At 43.4% G+C, this 18,007-nt stretch overlaps 1 protein-coding gene across 1 annotated transcript in view; it reads left to right on the top strand.

Annotated features, from left to right (window-relative positions):
• Window positions 1–988: 988 nt before the first annotated feature.
• Window positions 989–18,007, top strand: part of ATXN10 (ataxin 10) — a 150,512-nt gene continuing 133,493 nt past the window's right edge. The window contains exon 1 of the mRNA XM_030855647.2: window positions 989–1,333. Within this exon, the coding sequence (XP_030711507.1) occupies window positions 1,218–1,333 (116 nt within the window). The 5' untranslated portion in view covers window positions 989–1,217. The remainder of the gene's footprint in view (window positions 1,334–18,007) is intronic.

The following is an 18,007-nucleotide window of genomic DNA, read 5'->3' as shown; positions in this document are numbered from 1 at the left end:
CTACGTTATAAACACACACTTACTCTTCCGGTAAAAATGTAGAGGGTACTATTTACATCTTTTAAATGGTTCCATAGCAATTTGTGTAGTCCTCTGTCATAGCAGCAATCAACTGTATTCAATTATGTTTGCATGTCTCTCTCTCAATAGTCTTTGAGTTTCTTCAGGGTTGGGATCTTCTCTTATTGATATTTACACAGGCGTCCCTCTGTATCCATGAGTTCCACATCCGTGGATACAGAGGGCCAACTACGGGACTTGAGCATCCACGGATTTTGGTGTCCATGGGAGATCCCGGACCAATCCCACACAGATACCGAGGGACCACCGTTTGTCCAGCACCTAGCATGGGACTTGGCAACAATGCCTGTTGAAAGGACATATACATGATATGATAAAGCGTGGTGGAAAGAAAACATACGAGTTACCAACACCCCACAGAAGCCTTGTCTGATTCCTATAAAATATACTCATTTCCCTTAGAAAAACACAATTCTTACCCTACCTATGTAGAAATTAGCTCCTTGACATCTAATTGTATATAAAGCCCTCGATGAGGTAGAACGACGTATTCTCATCCCAAGCAGGCCTGGTAAATGAACTGTTATCGTCAGTAAATGATCAGTACGAATTGGGAAGTGAGCTTCCAGGGTCTGATACTTGCAAGCTGGAGACAGACTGCTCCAGTTCCGGGTGGGTCGGTGTGGGCACTGGTCAACCCACCCAACCGCAGGATCCAGGTCTTCAGCCTTTTCCGCCGGGGGAGCCTCTGCAGGACTCCCCACCCTTCCTCATACCCCTCCCGGGGAGACCCCCTCTGCCCGCACCTCCCCCCTCAGGGTGCCCCTGTCCCAGTGCCCCATGCAGACTTCTCCGTGATCCTCCACCCTCCTGACTTCCCCGCCCCCTCAAACACAACTTCCGCCCGCGCCCCCTCCCCACAGGCCGAACTTCCGGCCGGCGCCCCCTCCCTAAGGCGGGACTTCCGCCCGCGCCCCCTCCCCTAACCGAGCCGTTGCGTCCTCCAGCCCGAGGCGAGCCGGGGCGCGTGCTCTCGCGCTCTCCCAGCCCGGCCACGGGCTATAGCGGCGCAGAGTCGGCGGCGGCGGCGGCGTCAGGAGGCTGTGGGCGCGCTCCTCCCCCTTCTGCCTTCCCTCCTGCTCCTCCTCCTGCTGCTCCTCGTCGTCGCCGGCTCGGCCCGAGCTGCGAGCGGCAAGATGGCGGCGCCCAGGCCGCCGCCCGGCAGGCTGTCCGGCGTCATGGTGCCCGCGCCCATCCAGGACCTGGAGGCTCTCCGTGCGCTGACGGCGCTCTTCAAAGAGCAGCGGAATCGGTAACGGCCCGGGCGGCGCGAGCGTCGGGGGCGGCCCGGTGGGGCTGCGGGAGCGGGGCGGGGGCGCGGCCTCTGGGGAGCGGGCCGCCCCCTCCTCCCGGGACGTCCGCGGGGTGGCGGCCTCCGCGATGCGCCCGAGGGGCCCCGGGCCGCCGATGCCAGGCCCGCGTCCTCCCGCGCCCGGTCCCCGAGGTGCCCCGGGGGGCTGACACCAGCTCCCCGCCCGTCAGTACAGGTGTGAAGTCGGGGTGCAGGAAGGGGGACCGAGCCAAGTGAGGCTGTGGCCGCTTGCTGCCTGTTTGGTTAGTTGAGTCGCGTTGATGGCGCTCCTGTAATGGGAACAGACCCACAGGACGCCGGAGTCAGCATACGTGCTGGTGGGGGAGAGACATGTTACAGATGTGTAAGGTGGGAGGTGGCGTCACTCCATTCGGCCTGTCAGCTAAGGCTTTGCATCCCCAGTGGTGGCCGCGCTTTGTGGAGAGGCCGCTTCAATCCTTACTCTGCCATTGAAGGGCCAGATGGCCATTGTCAAAGGTGCCCAGGAGTCTGACAGACCTGGATTTGGTTCCTGACCCTACAAGCTGTGCGTGCGTTATTGTGCAGTTTTTCCAAGCCTTAAGATTTCTTGCGTAAAAATGGGAGTATAATACATGACTTCATTTCTGGATTGTACAGAGGAATAAATGAAATAAAGCATGTGAAAATATAAAGTATGTGATGCCCTCAGTCAGTGCCTGTTTGATTTTGTTCTAGTCTTTTCTGGGCCTCAGTTTCCACGTCTGTTTAATAGGAATAATGTTGGACGGTACCTTTCTGGGGACATGGTTTGTCAGGATTAAATGAGATAATGCATATTAAATCCTTAGCACATACCTGACACATAGTACTAAGTAACTGCTAGCTGATACTACCCTTCAACACATTATGGATGGACCCCCATGTGCCAGGTTTTGTGCTAGGTGATGAAGTTGAAAAATAAAAAGTCTTCTCCTGGAAAGTCCTGTTCTGGGGAACCAGCAGATCGCAAAGAGTAGAGGAGCATAGAAGTCCTAGAGGTCCTTTTGATCTGAGCAGTTCTACTGCCTTAAATCACAATAAGAAGTGTTGAGCAATTGGAAGAGTGCTAAGAGCCCAGGGCACTGCTCCTTGGGATTTGGGGGAGATATGTTAATTGATATGACACTCTGGGAGATGTGTTGAATGAGTTACTGCTTGAGCATATCTATACCATGAGGACCCTCCTTTTAGTCAGTAATCAGTTATCTACGTTTATTAAGCACCTACTCTGAAACAGGTTCTTTTCTAGAGGCTGAAGGTGCAGAGATGAATGTGATACCCCCCTTTTTTCAAGCATGTTGGAGTAATTGCTGTGTAAACAGATTGTAATGGGGGGTCTAGACAAGAAGAGGTAGTGGCACAGGGGGAACTGCGGACCTCATGGGTAGATTGGTGGGCCAGGAAAGGTTTTAGATTACTTTGGCTTCGTGGCTTACAGATGAGAGGGCTAATTAGAAAGAACAGTATGTGCAAAGGGACTGTGTGCTGATTTTGCACGGTTTCTGAGTGGTCTAAATGAGATAACATAGGTAAGGTGTATGGTACAGAGGAGATGGTCAAACATCAGGACACTATAACCTGGAGGATAAAATCCGAGACCCCGAGCCAGTTTACAAGACCTTTCTTGACTCTGTCCCTTGAGAGGGGAACCATTGAAGGTTCTTTCAAGGGCATGGCATGGCAAGATCTGTATATTAGAAAGATCTCTGACTGCCACTGTTGGGGATACATTAGGGTGAGGGTAGAGGCAGGGGACTTTTAAGAAGATGCAGAAGCCCAAGTGAAAGAGAAAAGTGCCTGAATTTAGGATGTTATCTATGGGGTGGGTAGGATAAATATTGAAAAATATTTACAAGATTGAATAGATAAGACTCAGGGACCAATTGGATTGTTGGGGAAGAATGAGGAAGTGAAGATGTGTCCCATATTTGATTTGAGTTTTTCCTGGGGCTGGCAGGAAGTTTGTCCTAATTCCAGGCGGAGTTTGAAGACCAGGAAAGGTGAACTGATGTGCAGGTCTTGGGATAGGGAGGCATATAGTTGTGTGGTGGGGCAGAGAGCCCTTGATGAGAGTTTGTGAGATCCGGCTTCTGGTCCTGATTCTGCCACTACTTCTTTGTGTGTCTTTGGGCAAATCACCCTCACAGAAACTCAGGGGGTTTCCAGAGTCCAGCTGCTCTGAGAGGATCCATCCAATGTCAATGGACCCAGAAGGAGGATGGACCAAGGTGTTAGGAGTTGGATGGGATGTAAAGTGAAGCAAAATGAGGCCTCAGAGTAGCAAATAGAAAAACACCGGCCAAAGCAAAAACATACTGAGTAAAGTAAGAAAGTAATTGATGGAACAAAAGAATTCCTCCTCCCTTGAGTGTGGGCTGAACTTAGTGACTTATTTGTAAATGATAGACCTGGGGGAGATGACAGTGTGTGACTTCTGAGACACAGAAGTCCGTGCAGCTTCCCCTTTGCTTTCTCTCTTGGATCACTCACTCTGACAAAGCCAGCTGCCATGTTGTGAGGACACTCAAGCGTCCAAGTAGAGAGATCTGTGTGGTGAGGAACTGAGGCCTCCTGCCAGCAGCCATGTGATGACCATCCGGGAAGTGGATCCTCTCAGTCCCGGTCAAGCCCACAGCCATGTGTGCAAGCTCACGAGAGACTCTGACCTGTGTGAGACCATAAATGGGTTTGTTTTAAACTGCTCAGTTTGGGGGTAATTTGTTATATATATTGGTATATAGATCATCAGTATACCAAGCTAAAATTTTCGTCCTCTGGATTAAATCCATGTTCTATAACCCACTCCTTGAATAGTGTCTTAACCACTAAAATCTGTAAAAAAAAATTGCTTATGGTCATAAAATATCAGTACCAAGAGGCTATTCAGTTATTTCTTCCTTGTGGAAGGTGGTTCTTTTTATTAGTTGTTTTAAATTTGTTTTATACCTTTTTAATGTACGCATCTGCATTTTTAACATTTAACAAGTGATTTTTCTTGGCTGTGCTCCGAGTCTTTACAAGTCATGCTAGATTCTTTCTGGAACAGAGTAAGATGTAAATACATTAAGAATTCTGTTTTCAGCCTTCTCCTGGAGGTTTTATTTTCCAGCCCTTTAGTCACCCTTATGATGTATTTCTTCATCATTTATCTTTATGGCGTATGCAGACCCCTCTATTAAAGTGTAGAACCAAGTGAGATTGGTTGTCATACTCTATACCTCCACTGTCTGTGCAGCCACTCGTGACATGTGGCTATTTAGATTAATTAGCAATAAGTAAAATTAGTAATTCCATTCCTGTACCAGCCACATTTGAAGTACTCGGTAGGCAGTCACGGGTGGCTGGTGGTTAACCTTATTGGACCGTGCAGATACAGAATTGTTCATCACCACAGTAAGCTCTGTTGAGTAATGCTACTCTGTTTTTTTCTGTAGGGAAGATTATGTTCTGGTTCTTGAGTATTCATGAAACAGTGTAACATTTGGATACTGCTTTCTGTAAATTCTTCTCATGCTTAAACTGATACCTCATTGCTCTTCCATCCGATAAGCTTCTTGAATAAAGTGTATCACACTCCCTGTATCCCTAGCATCTAGCATACAGTCTGATAATTGTAGGTGCTTAACAAATTGCCGCTATTCGTGTAAGTGATTACTCATGGTGCGTGCATCGTCTTTTTTCTTCCATGTTCTTGCAGATAATACTTTTTTTAAGCTTCTCTCAGTGTGGCTACTTTTTTCTTGTTAACCTATGTTTAGTCAAAATTATTTTTCTGATTACTTCCTTCATGGCCTTGTATATCCTATATAATAGTGCAGATACTTCCCTCCATGCTTTGGGACCCCTTTACCTTATAAACTATTTTCCCTTTTTTAAAGAAAGAACGTATTAGATTCTAACATATTTACTATGTAATTATTAATAGTAGTTTCTTATTTGTTCTCTGTCTCCTTCCAGAATGAAGGCCTATGAGGACAGAGATGGTTGGCTTTTTTGTAATTATCCTGTTTGGATAATGCTTCTTGAATTGGGTGTCTTTGAACAGTTTAGGAAATTGTCAGCCAGTGTTTCTTCAAATACTGCTTCTCTCCTGTTCTTTCCTTTCCTTCAAGGACTGTAATTACACATATGTTAAACCTTTCACTGTATTTTATATCTCTCAAAGCCTCCTTTATGTATTTCCCATTCTCTCTGAGCTTTGGTTATTTGAAATTTTTCTGCTAATTTGCCTTCTAGTTCTCTGTTCCTCTTTTCTGCTGTGTCTAATCTGCTATCATCTATTGTGTTCTTAGTTTCAGGTATTGTAGTTTTGAGTTATTGCAGAATTTCTTTTGTTTTTTTAAACGGATTTTACTCTGTTGAAATTCATTCTGTCATTTACCTTCTTAAGCATATTAATTATAGTTTTTTTTTAGAGAATGTGCCTGATAACTATCTATTGTCATTTTCTGTCTTCTTGTGTTTAGTCATTTGGTCCTATCTTTTATTGAATGCTGAATGTTGTGTAAGGCGTGTTAAGCCCATTTCCAAAATATTTGCAAACTCTAAACCAAAGTCAATCTAAAAATTATTTCAACAAATGGTGGTGGTAGAACAACTTGATATCTAATTGGAATAAAGTGAACTTTGACCCATACCTTGGACCATTCACAAAAAATATTTCAACGTGGATTGCAGACCTAAACATAAAAGCTAAAACTATAAAATGTTTAGAAGATGGGAGAATATCTTTGTGATATTGTGTGTAGGCAGACATTTCTCATCTAGGACACAGATAACATTAACCTTGCAATAAAAAACTGATTAGCAAGCTAGACTTTATGAAAATTAAAAAAACTTCTGCTCATCAAAAGACACCATTAAGAAAATGAAAAAGGCAAGCCATAGACTGAAAATATTTGCAATACATATATCTGACAAAGAACTTGCTTTGGAATATATAAAGGTGCTCCTGCAACTCAATAATAAAAAGACAATCCAATTAAAAATTGGTCATAAAAATCTGTGCTTTACAAAGGAAGATTATATAAATGGCCAGCAAACACGTGATAAAGTACTCAATGTCATTAATCATCAAGAAAATGCATATTAAAACAGTGAGACACCACTCTACGCTTTTTAGGATGGCTGTTGCCAAAAAATGGAAAGTAAGTGTTGGTGAGGATGTGGAGAATTTGGAACCCTTGTATATTGCTGGTGGGAATGTGAAATGATTCAGCTACTGTGGAAAACAGTTTGGTGGCACCTCAAAAAGCTAAACACAGAGTATGACCCAGCAGTTCCACTCTTAGGTATGTACGTACTCAAGAGAGTTGAAAGCAGGGACTCAAACAGATACTTGTATGCCAGTGTTCATTGAGGTATTATTCATAATAGCCAAGAGATGGAAACAACCTAAGTGTCCATCAGCAGATGAATGGATAAACAAAATGTGGTATGTACCTACAGTGGAATATTATTTAGCCCGTAAAAAGGAATAAAGTCCTGATACATGCTATAATGTGGGTGAACCTTGAAAACATGCTAAGTGAAAGAAGCCAGGCATAAAAGGACAAATATTGTAAGATTCCACCTCTATGAAGTACTTAGAATTGGCAAATTCATAGAGACAGAAAGGAGATTAGAGATTACCAGGCGTTGGTGGGGGGAGTTATTGTTTAAAGGTTACAGAGTTTGTTTGGGGTCTTAGAAAAGTTTTGGAATTAGTGGTGATGGTTGTACAACATTATGAATATAATTAAAGCCGCTGAATTCTACACTTAAAGATGGTCAAAATGGCAAATTTCATGTTACGTATTTGTTTTACCACAATTAAAAAAGTTAATAATGTAATATACCAAAATCCATCGAATTATATAGTTTAAATGAGTGAATTGTATGCTTTGTTAATTATATCTCAATAAAGCTGTTATAAACAAGTAAAATCATAATGAGATACCTCTGCGTACTCATTAGAATTGCTAGGATTAGAATGACTGACAGCACCAAATTTTGGCAAGGTTGTGGAGCAACTGGAACTCTCGTGCACCAAATTTTGGCAAGGTTGTGGAGCAACTGGAACTCTCGTGCACCAAATTTTGGCACGGTTGTGGAGCAACTGGAACTCTCGTGCACCAAATTTTGGCAAGGTTGTGGAGGAGCAGCTGGAACTCTCGTACATTGCTGGTGGGAGTGTAAATGGTGCAACCGCTTTGGGAAACATTTTGGCAGTTTTTTATAAAGTTAAACGTACACTTGCCTATGACCCTAGGTATTTACTCTAGAACATACGTTCACAAAAGGCTTGTAAAAGAATGTTTATAGCAGCTTTATTGGTAATAGCCAAATACTGGATGGAACCAACTCGAATGTCCATCAATGGGAGAATGGCTAAAACTGCCCGGTAATTGAAATGAATGAACCACCAGTGTACACAACAACATGGACGAATCTCAAAACATACTGAATGCAAGAAGCTAGACAAACAGTACATACTGTATGATTCTATGAAGTTCTACAATTGGCAAAGCTAATCTTGTCTGTATCGCTAATTGGCAATACAGACATGAACAATGGTTGTCAGAGGAGGTTGGGGGTTGACTGGGAAGGAGCATGAGGGAATTTTCTGGAAGTAATTTTCTGGAAGTAATCCTGGAAGGATAAGGGAAGTAACGTGGCTGGAAATTTCAGCTCATTGCCCACTGAGGATCGCAGTGTGAGGGTGCTTTTGGAATCTTGCATTGCAGGGGTAGCCATAGTGTGATGTCATCCTACTGCTGTGGAACCTGAGATCTCCTTCCTCTGGGGTAGGAGTGGGATTTGCCTCGGCTCTTTGTGACCTGTGAATAATGCAGGGGCTGTTTTGCAGAGTGACTGAAATTGTTTTGTTCTTTAAACAATTTGAGTTCGGGGAGCTTCTTCCTCTCCCTGTTGAAATGTGTCAGTATGAAATATTGATATCTTTTTGGACTCAGTGGGTTTCAGGGGAAAAAGGCTTTTGTAAGGCGTAGGTCTAGTTTCAAATCTAAGTACTGCAACATGGTAGCTGCATGAACTGCAAATATTTTTAACTTTTCTGAGCCTCAGTTCTACCCTGGTGGAACGGGTATTATAATAATGCCTACCTTGTAGGGTTGATGTGGGTATTAGGGGGTGCTGGATGTCGAGTCTGGAATGGTGCCTGGCACGTAGTTGATGCCAGCAAACACCACTGTTATTATTGCAGGCTCTAGTCAGAATCAGGAGTGAAAAGAAATGAAAAGTGTGGTAATTCTTGAATTTTTTTCATATTTTAAAATAGTGCTTGAAAAATTTTTAATTTCATCTCAATTCCATGATCAAGTTCTTGTTTTTATAGGCTTTGGAACTGCCTCTGGAACTTTAGAATAAGGAATAGATTTAATAACTCAAGTCAGTGGAAGAAAATTGGTTTTTCAGATCCAAAAGATGTAGGCAGTAATTTATTACAAAATCTTAATTCCTTGGTAGAAAGGTATTTTAGCGATATTAAATAATTTTAAAAAGTTGTAGAATTTCCAATAAAAAAGTGAGTACTTGACAGTAACTTACGTTATGACATGAGCGAGGAATTGAGATGATTTTGCATGGAGTGACTGTGCTTTAGGAGCTGACATTTTAGAAAACCATACTTGTGTACTCTAAGGAAAAAGGAAATTGAAGCTTTCCGTTAACTTTCACTCTAGTGTTTTTGTTGGTTTGTTTGCTTATTTTTAAACTCTTGTCAAGTCAAAACCCACAAATATATAATAATGTTAATGCCTTTATGGAGGATGATATAACATAATATAACAAGTACCCATGTATTTCACTTGCAAAATCAACAAATGTTAAAATTTTGTTCTCTCAAAATCCAAAACATTACTGATATTGTTAATGTCCTCGGTATTAGAACAAATAACCCCACAAGTTAGCAGCTTGAAGCCACAGACATTTATTGTTTCACACAGTTTATTAGGGTCCGGAATCTGGGAGCTGCTTAGCTGGGTGGATCTGGCTTGGGGTCTTGCGCGAGGCTGCAGTCAAGCCGTGGGCCAGGTCTTTGGTGTCCCGAAGGCCTCACTGGGGTGGGAGGTCGGTGTTCCACGCTCACACGAGTGGCTCTGGGCAGAAAGTTCCAGTTCCTCACCACATGGACCCCTCCCCAGGGCTGCTCGTGCCTCGGCAGCCGGCTTGTTCGAAAGCGAACGATCCAAGAGAGCCCGCTCGAGATGGGAGCTGGGGTGCCTTTATCATCTTGGAAAGGACATACCCTTACTATTGCGTGTTCTAAGGGTCACACAGAAGGGCGTGAATGTCCGGAGGTGAGAGTGCTGGGCAGGGCTCTTGTTTCACTTTCCAGTCTCATTCCTCCCTCCCTTGTACGTGTTATACTGTATGTTTTATGCTGTACACTCTGCAGTTTGCATCTTTAATTTTTGCTCTGTTTTCGAGTGCTACCAGTTTTTATACACAGAGAGCTAGATCATTAACTTCAACTGCTGTAGAGTGTCCCTTCCTAAGCTTACATCATAATTTACCTACCTTTTTCCTTACTGATGGGTATTGGATTTGTCCTGAATTTTTGGTAATTCAAACAGTACTGCAGAGACCATCTTTATACATGTCTCCTTGTATACCTGAGCCTTTGGATTTTTTTTTTCCCCAAAGCAGAATTTGAGGTAGGGACTTGGGTGAAGTAATTTAATCATAGGTGACCCCCAGCAGTCAGGAGTGTGGCACGGGGGAAGCTAGGTGTGGAAGGGGGAACAACCAATGTAGGGATGCCGTATTGAGTGGTGATTACGTTGTAGGCAGCTGGAGCTCAACCCCACTGGGTATCCCTGAGGGGTGCACCTCCAAATTATCTGTGCACAGGGCTGGGTGATTTATCTATTAACCTGTTGCCCACTGGTTGAGAATTGCCCCTGGGGTTGTTATCTGGATGGACCAAGGCTGTGCGGTGAGGGACACCATGAAGATTTGTTACGGCATGCTATTCTTCTGAGACCTCCTCTTGCCTGATACTGTTCACTCGGTCACGGGCTCTTGGAGGCTATAGCTGTTTGGAATCTAAAAGGAAAGACCTGGACAGGAGTGTTAGTGCAGTAAGTTCAGTCCCCAGTGCTGAAGACTGTCCTGAGGCCATAATTGGATAATCATCTCCCTGCTCCTGCTTCCAGTCTAGACTTCCCTGACTTTCCCCCAGCACTGTATGTAGCTGGGCTGTGATGCCGAGGGGGCTGAGCCCTTGGTTGCCTGTCTCCTGTCAGTCTGTGCTTGCTGCAGCTGCCTGTTTGTGGCTATCCCTGGACATGGAAGTACCAAGAGACAGCCATTGAACCCCTGAGTTCCAGATTACTCCTCCTGGTGCCCAGCTTGTAGTAGCAACTCTTCTTGATAATCAGGGTGGGTTTCTCCTGCCAGTGTAGTCACTCTTCTTTGCCTGCTGGTTCACCGGCTTTAGAATCTCAAAGTGATCATTCTGTGGATCTAGTTTAAGATACACTAGATCCCCTTCTGTGCTCTCTGATGGAGACGTTCTTTGTCTTGGCCCCAGGGCTTAGCCCAGCACGGTCTAGAGTTGCGGGGTTGGGAAGCACAAATTCTGCAGGTTTGTCATTGGGAGTGCTGAAGAAAGGGGCCAGTTTTTCTTAGGGTTAGATTTTCTCTTTGAACTTTTAGTTTGCTGGCTCACCTTGAGAAATTTGTTACATTTTCTCCCTTTCTGGGCTCACTCCTCCTTGTATAATGATGTTGCGTTTTCTTCCAACTATTTCCCCAGTGACCCCAGCCTAAGATCAGGTTTTCCTGCTATTGGTGATTTGTGTCATAGTGATATTGGGATGTCGTGTATCTGGTCACTAAGCTAGCCAGCATCTTGGACCGGGTTCCATCTCTGAAGCCGTCTTGGCTTTGTCCTGACGTTGGAGGCGCACAGCTTTGCAGGTAACCCATACATAGGGCTGCACTGAGTCCAGCTCTTTTTCTCTCTCTTCAGATGCAGGGGAGTCCTGTCCTAACACTGACTTCTACGTAGTGACTCTGATCACCACGAGGTGTAGGCGGCTTTTGGTTCTCTTCATCCTGCCCGAGTTGAATTGCAGACGACCTTAGGCCGCTCTGGACATGTCCCACTCTGGCTTTAGACCTGATTATAGCCAAGTGTTTCCAGTCAGTTTCTGCTGTGTGGAGATATCCACCTTGTTTTAAAGTTGGGCTCTATATTTATAATTTTTAGAAATAAACATATGATTACTGTGTCTGGAATGGAGGGGAGATGTTTAAAGTGTGAACTCCTTTCTCACTGCACTTTCATTTCATAATGCAATAGACGTTTATATGTGTTTCCCCTGACTTGGTTGTGACTTTGCTGTGGGCAGGGTCTGTCTTCTTTATGGTATCTTCTAGCATAGTGCCCGGTCCATTGTGAGTGCTTAATATATGTTGAACTGAATAAACAGTGAAGAGCCAATGGCTGTAATGAAGAAAGTCACTTCTTAGCACTGACAGCCAGTCAATAATGACTGCTCTGATTGCTTGAAAGTTATTAACTTGATTTACCGTGTTAGTTATTTACTTGTTTAATTACCTCACATATGCTGTGTACCATGCTCTGTGTTTAGTGATGCAACTCTAGTTGGTACAGTGTATTTCTAGCTCACTTCAAACCACTAAAGGGGGAATACCTCAAATGCTGTAATATTAAACTTGTAACTTCATTCCTTTCCTCATACACACACTCCTAATTTTCCCTCAGGTTTTAATGACCATTTCAACCCCTCCTGAAAGCCTTTTTGACCTATGTGCTTCTGTCCTATGTTCCCCTTACCTCTTTCAAAGAACTTCACTAGAGTATTATGATCACTTAATCACCTACCAGTCCCACTAGAATGAGAACAATCTGAGAGTAGGATTATTCTTACTTACCTCTGTATTTTCAGTACCTACTAGCACATGAGGAGCCCTTGGTTGTATTTTTATTATTTCCTTAGATTATTTAATTTTCTGGGGTCATTAGATATAAAGTGAGAGCACAGAGGAAAGACTCTAGTAAGAGGTATAAAAAATTATCAAATAATGATAGATGATGATGATTTCAAGAGGTAGAAAATGTTTTGGTGTTCCTCATTGCTCGCATCAGTATGTTTAACTTTCATAAGGAAAGGGAATATTGAGCACTTCAGAGGTCAGCATAGTGCAGAACTCAAAATTAACCTATCATCTGCATGTACACACATTCACATAGCTTCCCCCAAACACTACTGAGCCTCTGACCAACAAGAGTCTTTGGCTGCACCAAAAACAAAAAATGAAACAAAACAGGCTTCCCTGGTGGTGCAGCAGTTAAGAATCCACCTGCCAATGCAGGGGACACAGGTTTGAGCCCTGGTCTGGGAGGATCCCACGTGCTGCGGAGCACCTAAGCCCGTGTGCCACCACTACTGAGCCTGTGCTCTAGAGCCCGCAAGCCACAACTACTGAGCCCGTGTGCCGCAACGACTGAAGCCCATGTGCCTAGAGCCCGTGCTCCCAACAAGAGAAGCCACCACAATGAGAAGCCCCCTGCAGCAACGAAGACCCAACACAGCCAAAAATAAATAATTAAATAAAAATAAGGAGTTGGAGAGGAAGGTCATTATTAAAAAAAAAAAAGAAAAAGAAACGAAACAACTCCCCCCCGAAAAAAGAAACCCACACCACTTGTCAGCTTAGCAAAGGACGCCATATGCTGTCTTGACTCAACCATGATTCAGATCAGCTGTGTTGAGAGAGAACATCAATTACGTTACACTATAAAAAGAACTTCGTAGAGTGTGGTGACAGTTTCCTTTATTTTTACCTGTGCCATGAGCTAGAATACCACACAGAACTACTTGGTAAGGTGTTCTGACTCAGCTTCAAAATACCGATGTGGTCAGTGTGAGCCACCCCTCACATCCAATTATCTTAAATGGACAAAGTAGACAGGAAGAAGTTTGAGCCAGCAAATCAAAATAAATAAGGTTAGAATTGTGACCAACCATGCCCCAGAGGAGAGTTTCTCAGCTCTTTCATTCTTCCAGTCTTTTGTAGTGGTCCCTGGACCCGAGGGTGTGGTCACTGCACCGTGGGCAAGGACACTCATTCAAAGACTAAGGAACCCTGGGGCTCACTCTAGGCTGAGTCAGCCTCTCTGACGGCCACAAGCCCAGAGAAGTCACATTAGAGGTAAGAGGACGATTTGTAAGCTAGGGATATGCTCACGGTAGCCGTGGAGATTTTATATATAGTGCTTAGTTAAGTGCCGGGCATGGAATAAGCACAGTTTAAGTGTTAGTGGCTATCATCCTCATTGAGAATGTTATAAAACTTGATCAAAAGACATTAAAGAAAACATAAATGGTTATACCATTACATGATAGGAAACTGCAATAACGTAGAGACATCAGTTCTCCCCAAGTTGACCTGTGGTTTCAGTGCCATTCAAAACAAAATCTCAACGGGGTTTTTTCTAGACATTCACAAGCTGATTTTCTAATTAATATGGGAAACGCCTAGGTTTTCTGTTACTCTCTGACTCCCTTAACCCTTTGTATGGATCCTTTTCTGACTCCTCAGCTTTTAAAACCCTTCCCGTGCGCAAAATTCCCTATGTCCTCAACCTCTCTGAACACTCCTTTCATCTTCTTGATCTAGGTGAAATACGGCTCACTTCTAAGGACAGACCTTTCCCAGAATGTCCTCAAAGTCGGCTGTTTTCTCCTGTATCCAGTGTGCTGCTTGGCTTGAAGGTGTGTAGGTGTGAAGGTGATTGTCATTGCTGCTTTCAGAACTTCTTTCTCCAAAACCCCTCCAACTTTTCATCTCATGCCATCAGAGTATACCTCATGGATAATCTCTTCTGCTATTAAAAGATCTGTTGGTCCCTCTACGTCGTTCCTTAAAGAATTTAGCTGTGGTTCACTGTTAACTCTGCATTACTTCTCCTGTCTTAAATCTTGGTTATTTTAGTTTTTACATAGATTATCCTTTCATTACCCTGGCCTTTTATTTCTTGACTTTCTCTCCTTCAGTGAACTTGGACACCTCCTTCCTCCCATCTAACCACACATTGCCATGTGCTAGCCAGGCCTTATGATTAACCATGGTTGCGTTCCCTCCACAGTCTTAATTGCAAGAGTCCCACTCTGGCTGCCTGTTGTATCCTGTCTCTCCGGGTCCCCTATTCCAACAAGTCTTCAACCCCACCAGGACCCACAGTCTGTTGGTCCTACTCCTTCCTACTCACTGTCCCTTTTGTTCCTTATGTTCACATTTCCCTTCTTAAATCCAGTTTAGATCTAAGGATCAGTAATAAAGCATTTCCTTGTATACATTCTCAGTTCCCTTGCCTCTTCTAACCTTGTCATACTTTCCTGGTAAAACTTCAGCTCTAGTTAAATCCAACTTGCTGTTTCCTTTGTGTCTGCACCCAAACAACTGAACGAGGATGGAGGAAGACTTACAACCATACTGATTGGTCTTTCTGTAAATGGATGATTACTGACCTTGGGAAGGCATTTAGTTCTACCTGGCAGGCAGTCCTTCCATTTCCCTAGTCCATTTCATCCTCCTGCTTTCCTAGCCAACTGGTTTATGCCTTTTGCTCTCCCTACAGCTCGGTTGCCTCTCCCTCATCCTCCTTCTCAGTTTCCTATTTTTCTGAAAAAATAGGGGCAACCAGAAGGTAATTTCCAGGAACTCCCACTGCCCTCCCTACCCCCTACTTGTATCTGTCCCCATGATTTGCCTTCCCTCTGTGACTGTCGGTGAACTGTCTTGCTTCAAAGGTCTGCACTAAATTCCGCTCCCTTTTGCATACCTTGCTCCAACAATTCTCTCCCCCCCCATTTCTTAAATCATCAGTTTTACCTTTTTTGTTAGATTGTTCTCATCATTTTATAGATCTGCTGTAATTTTTCCCATCCTGAGAAAAATCTCTCCCCCATTTCCCTGATTTTTCTCTGCTGCCATTTATAATAAAGCTTCTCTAAAGAGTTTTTTATATTCACCTACCACAATTTCTCTTTTCTCTTGAACCCATTCCACATTGCCAAGTCCATTGGTCTTCACCTTAAATCCTTATCTTACTGGATTTAAGATAAATCTTAAAATCTTAAATCTTACTGGATAAATCCTTATCAGCTGCAGTTGATGTAGTTCATCACTTCTTTCTCCTTGAAACACCTTCTTCGTTTGGCTTCTAGAACACCACCCCCTTCGGATTCTCCTCTCTTGTTGGCTTTTCTCTCTGAGGTCCAGAGCTCAGTCCTCAGACCTCTTGTCCCCACCTGCCTGTACTCTCCCGGCAATTGCATTCAGCCTTGGGGTTTTGCTACTTCACGTTTGATGGTAACTCTAACCGTTTTCTTTAGCTGGACTTTCCTCCTGACCTGCAGACTTGTATGTTCGTCTGCCTACTCCACATTTCCGCTTGTATTTCTAATAAGTACCTCAAATTCAGCAAATCTCCATCTGAACTCCCAGTTCCCCCCTCCTCCATATATCTTTACAGCAGTCTCCTCCAACTCAGTACACAGCAGGTACATCTGTCCATTTATTGCTCAGGCCAAAGCTTGGAGCCATCCTTGACTCCCCCTTCTCAGCTACCCCTCATAATAATTTACCCTCAAGTCTTATTGGCTCCATCTTCAGAATATATTCAGAATCTGATCCGTGCTTATTATGTCTGCCTCTGCCACTCTTTTCCAAGAATAGTGTCCTGACTGATCTCCTGTTGTCGTTTCTTTCTCCTGCTATGATTAGTTCTTTACAGAATAGCCAGAGGGATCCTTTCAAAGTGAAAGTCAGGTGATGTCACTCCTCTGCTCAGAACCCTCCCTGGGTTCACATCAGGAGCGGAAGTTCTTTTAGTGGCCTACAGAGCCTGTGTCTTATCCCTGAGTCACTGGATGCTTCCACCAAGCCCCCTGCCGTTCTGTGATGCCTTTGCCTGCCATCCAAGCTCTTCTCACAGGAAGGGCATAGTTTGCTTCCTCACCTTCTTCAGTTCTGTGTTCAAATACCACTTTTTAAATAAGGTCTTACATACAAAAATCCTTCTCTACCTAAGACTATAAAGACATTCTCCATATATTTTCTTCCAGAGTTTCATAGTTTTGCCTAACATATATTCCTAAATCCATCTGGAGTTACTTTTAGTAGGATTATACATAAGGCTCCAGTTTGGTTTTTTCTCATATGATTGATAGTTGTTCCAGCACCTCTACTGGAACAGTCCGGCCTTCACCTGGGATCTTTAGCGCCCAGCGCTGTCATCTGTCAGGTTTCTCTGTGTGCACAGTTCTCTTCTGGACACTGTCCACTTCTGTGCATTCACCTTCGCTTCGCTTCCTTTGCTTGGTATAATGCATTTGAGATTCTCTTTGTTCTGATGACAGATGAATTTTGACTGTGGTGAGGACATTGGGAAAGAGGGAAGCATGTGGCTTTTCGAGGTGGGGGAGAGGACTGATATATTTGGAACCCTTTAAAGCTGGTATCGCCAAACTATGATCTGTGGGCCAAATCTGACCTACCACCTGTTTTTTTTTTGTTTGTTTTGCTTTGTTTTTAAATGGCCTTTGAGTTAAGAATGATTTTTACATTTTAAAGGGTAGGGGAAAACAAATGAACAAAATTTCATGACACATGAAAATTATATGAACTTTAAATTTCAGTGTCCATACAAAGAGTTTACTAGAACACAGCTGTGTTCATTCTTTTGGATGTTGTCTATGGCTGCTTTTGCCCTGCAGCAACAGAGAAGTTGTGACAGAGGTTGTCAGGTCCTCAAAGCCTAAAATATTTACTTTCTGGCTCTTTGCAGAAAAAGTTTGCCAGCCCTGCAACCCTGTCTCAGGGAGTTGTCTCAGCTTGAGTGTCCTGGATGTGACAGAAGAGGGGAAGAGAGTATATAAAGGAGAGTTTTGAGGTCTGCAGAGATGAATTTCAAACTTTTGCCCAGGCTCTTTCTGGTAGGAGACAGAAATGTTTTTATTTTCTGTCTTTGTTCATCTAGAGCAGTCAAATCATTAAGGGGTTTATGGTTTTAAATAACAACCAATGATTGTAATTTTAATCTCTGAACTTGTGTGTATTCTAATAGTTTTTCTCAGTGACAGTGGTTAAACTAGTCTAAACCACATGTGCCAATTTTTAATTAAATGTTGGGTATTAGAATGAATCTTTCAACCAGGATGTAAGTCTTAGTCGTAGTGTTAAATGACGAACAGTTTAGTCTCCTTTTCAGAAGGAGGTCCCGCCTCATGAACTGACTGTAAGATGTGAGTACGGATGGTATGTTAGGCCTATCTAACCTGTGCTGTAATCACCGGTAGTTTTCTTTAATTTTATTCAAACAGGACTTGTCAGGATTAAACCTACAGATCTGTTCAAACTTGAAGGAAGTGCAGTTCTACCTTTTGTATAATTCAAAGGCTGTTTTTGTTCTGTAATGTAACATTTCATTTATAAGTTGTCTTCAGAGTATACATTCATTCCTATGTAAAAGGAATGTCTAATGGTTGAATTTTAATTGTCCTTCTAAGTACTTTCGGCCTTCTGTGAATGAAGTAGCTAAGCTTCTTAAAGTCTTTGTGAATATTTTGTGTTAGT

This window comes from Globicephala melas, chromosome 10 (assembly GCF_963455315.2).
Source record: "Globicephala melas chromosome 10, mGloMel1.2, whole genome shotgun sequence".
NCBI classification, from domain to species: Eukaryota; Metazoa; Chordata; class Mammalia; order Artiodactyla; family Delphinidae; genus Globicephala; species Globicephala melas.
This window is presented reverse-complemented; position numbering and strand designations above follow the sequence as displayed.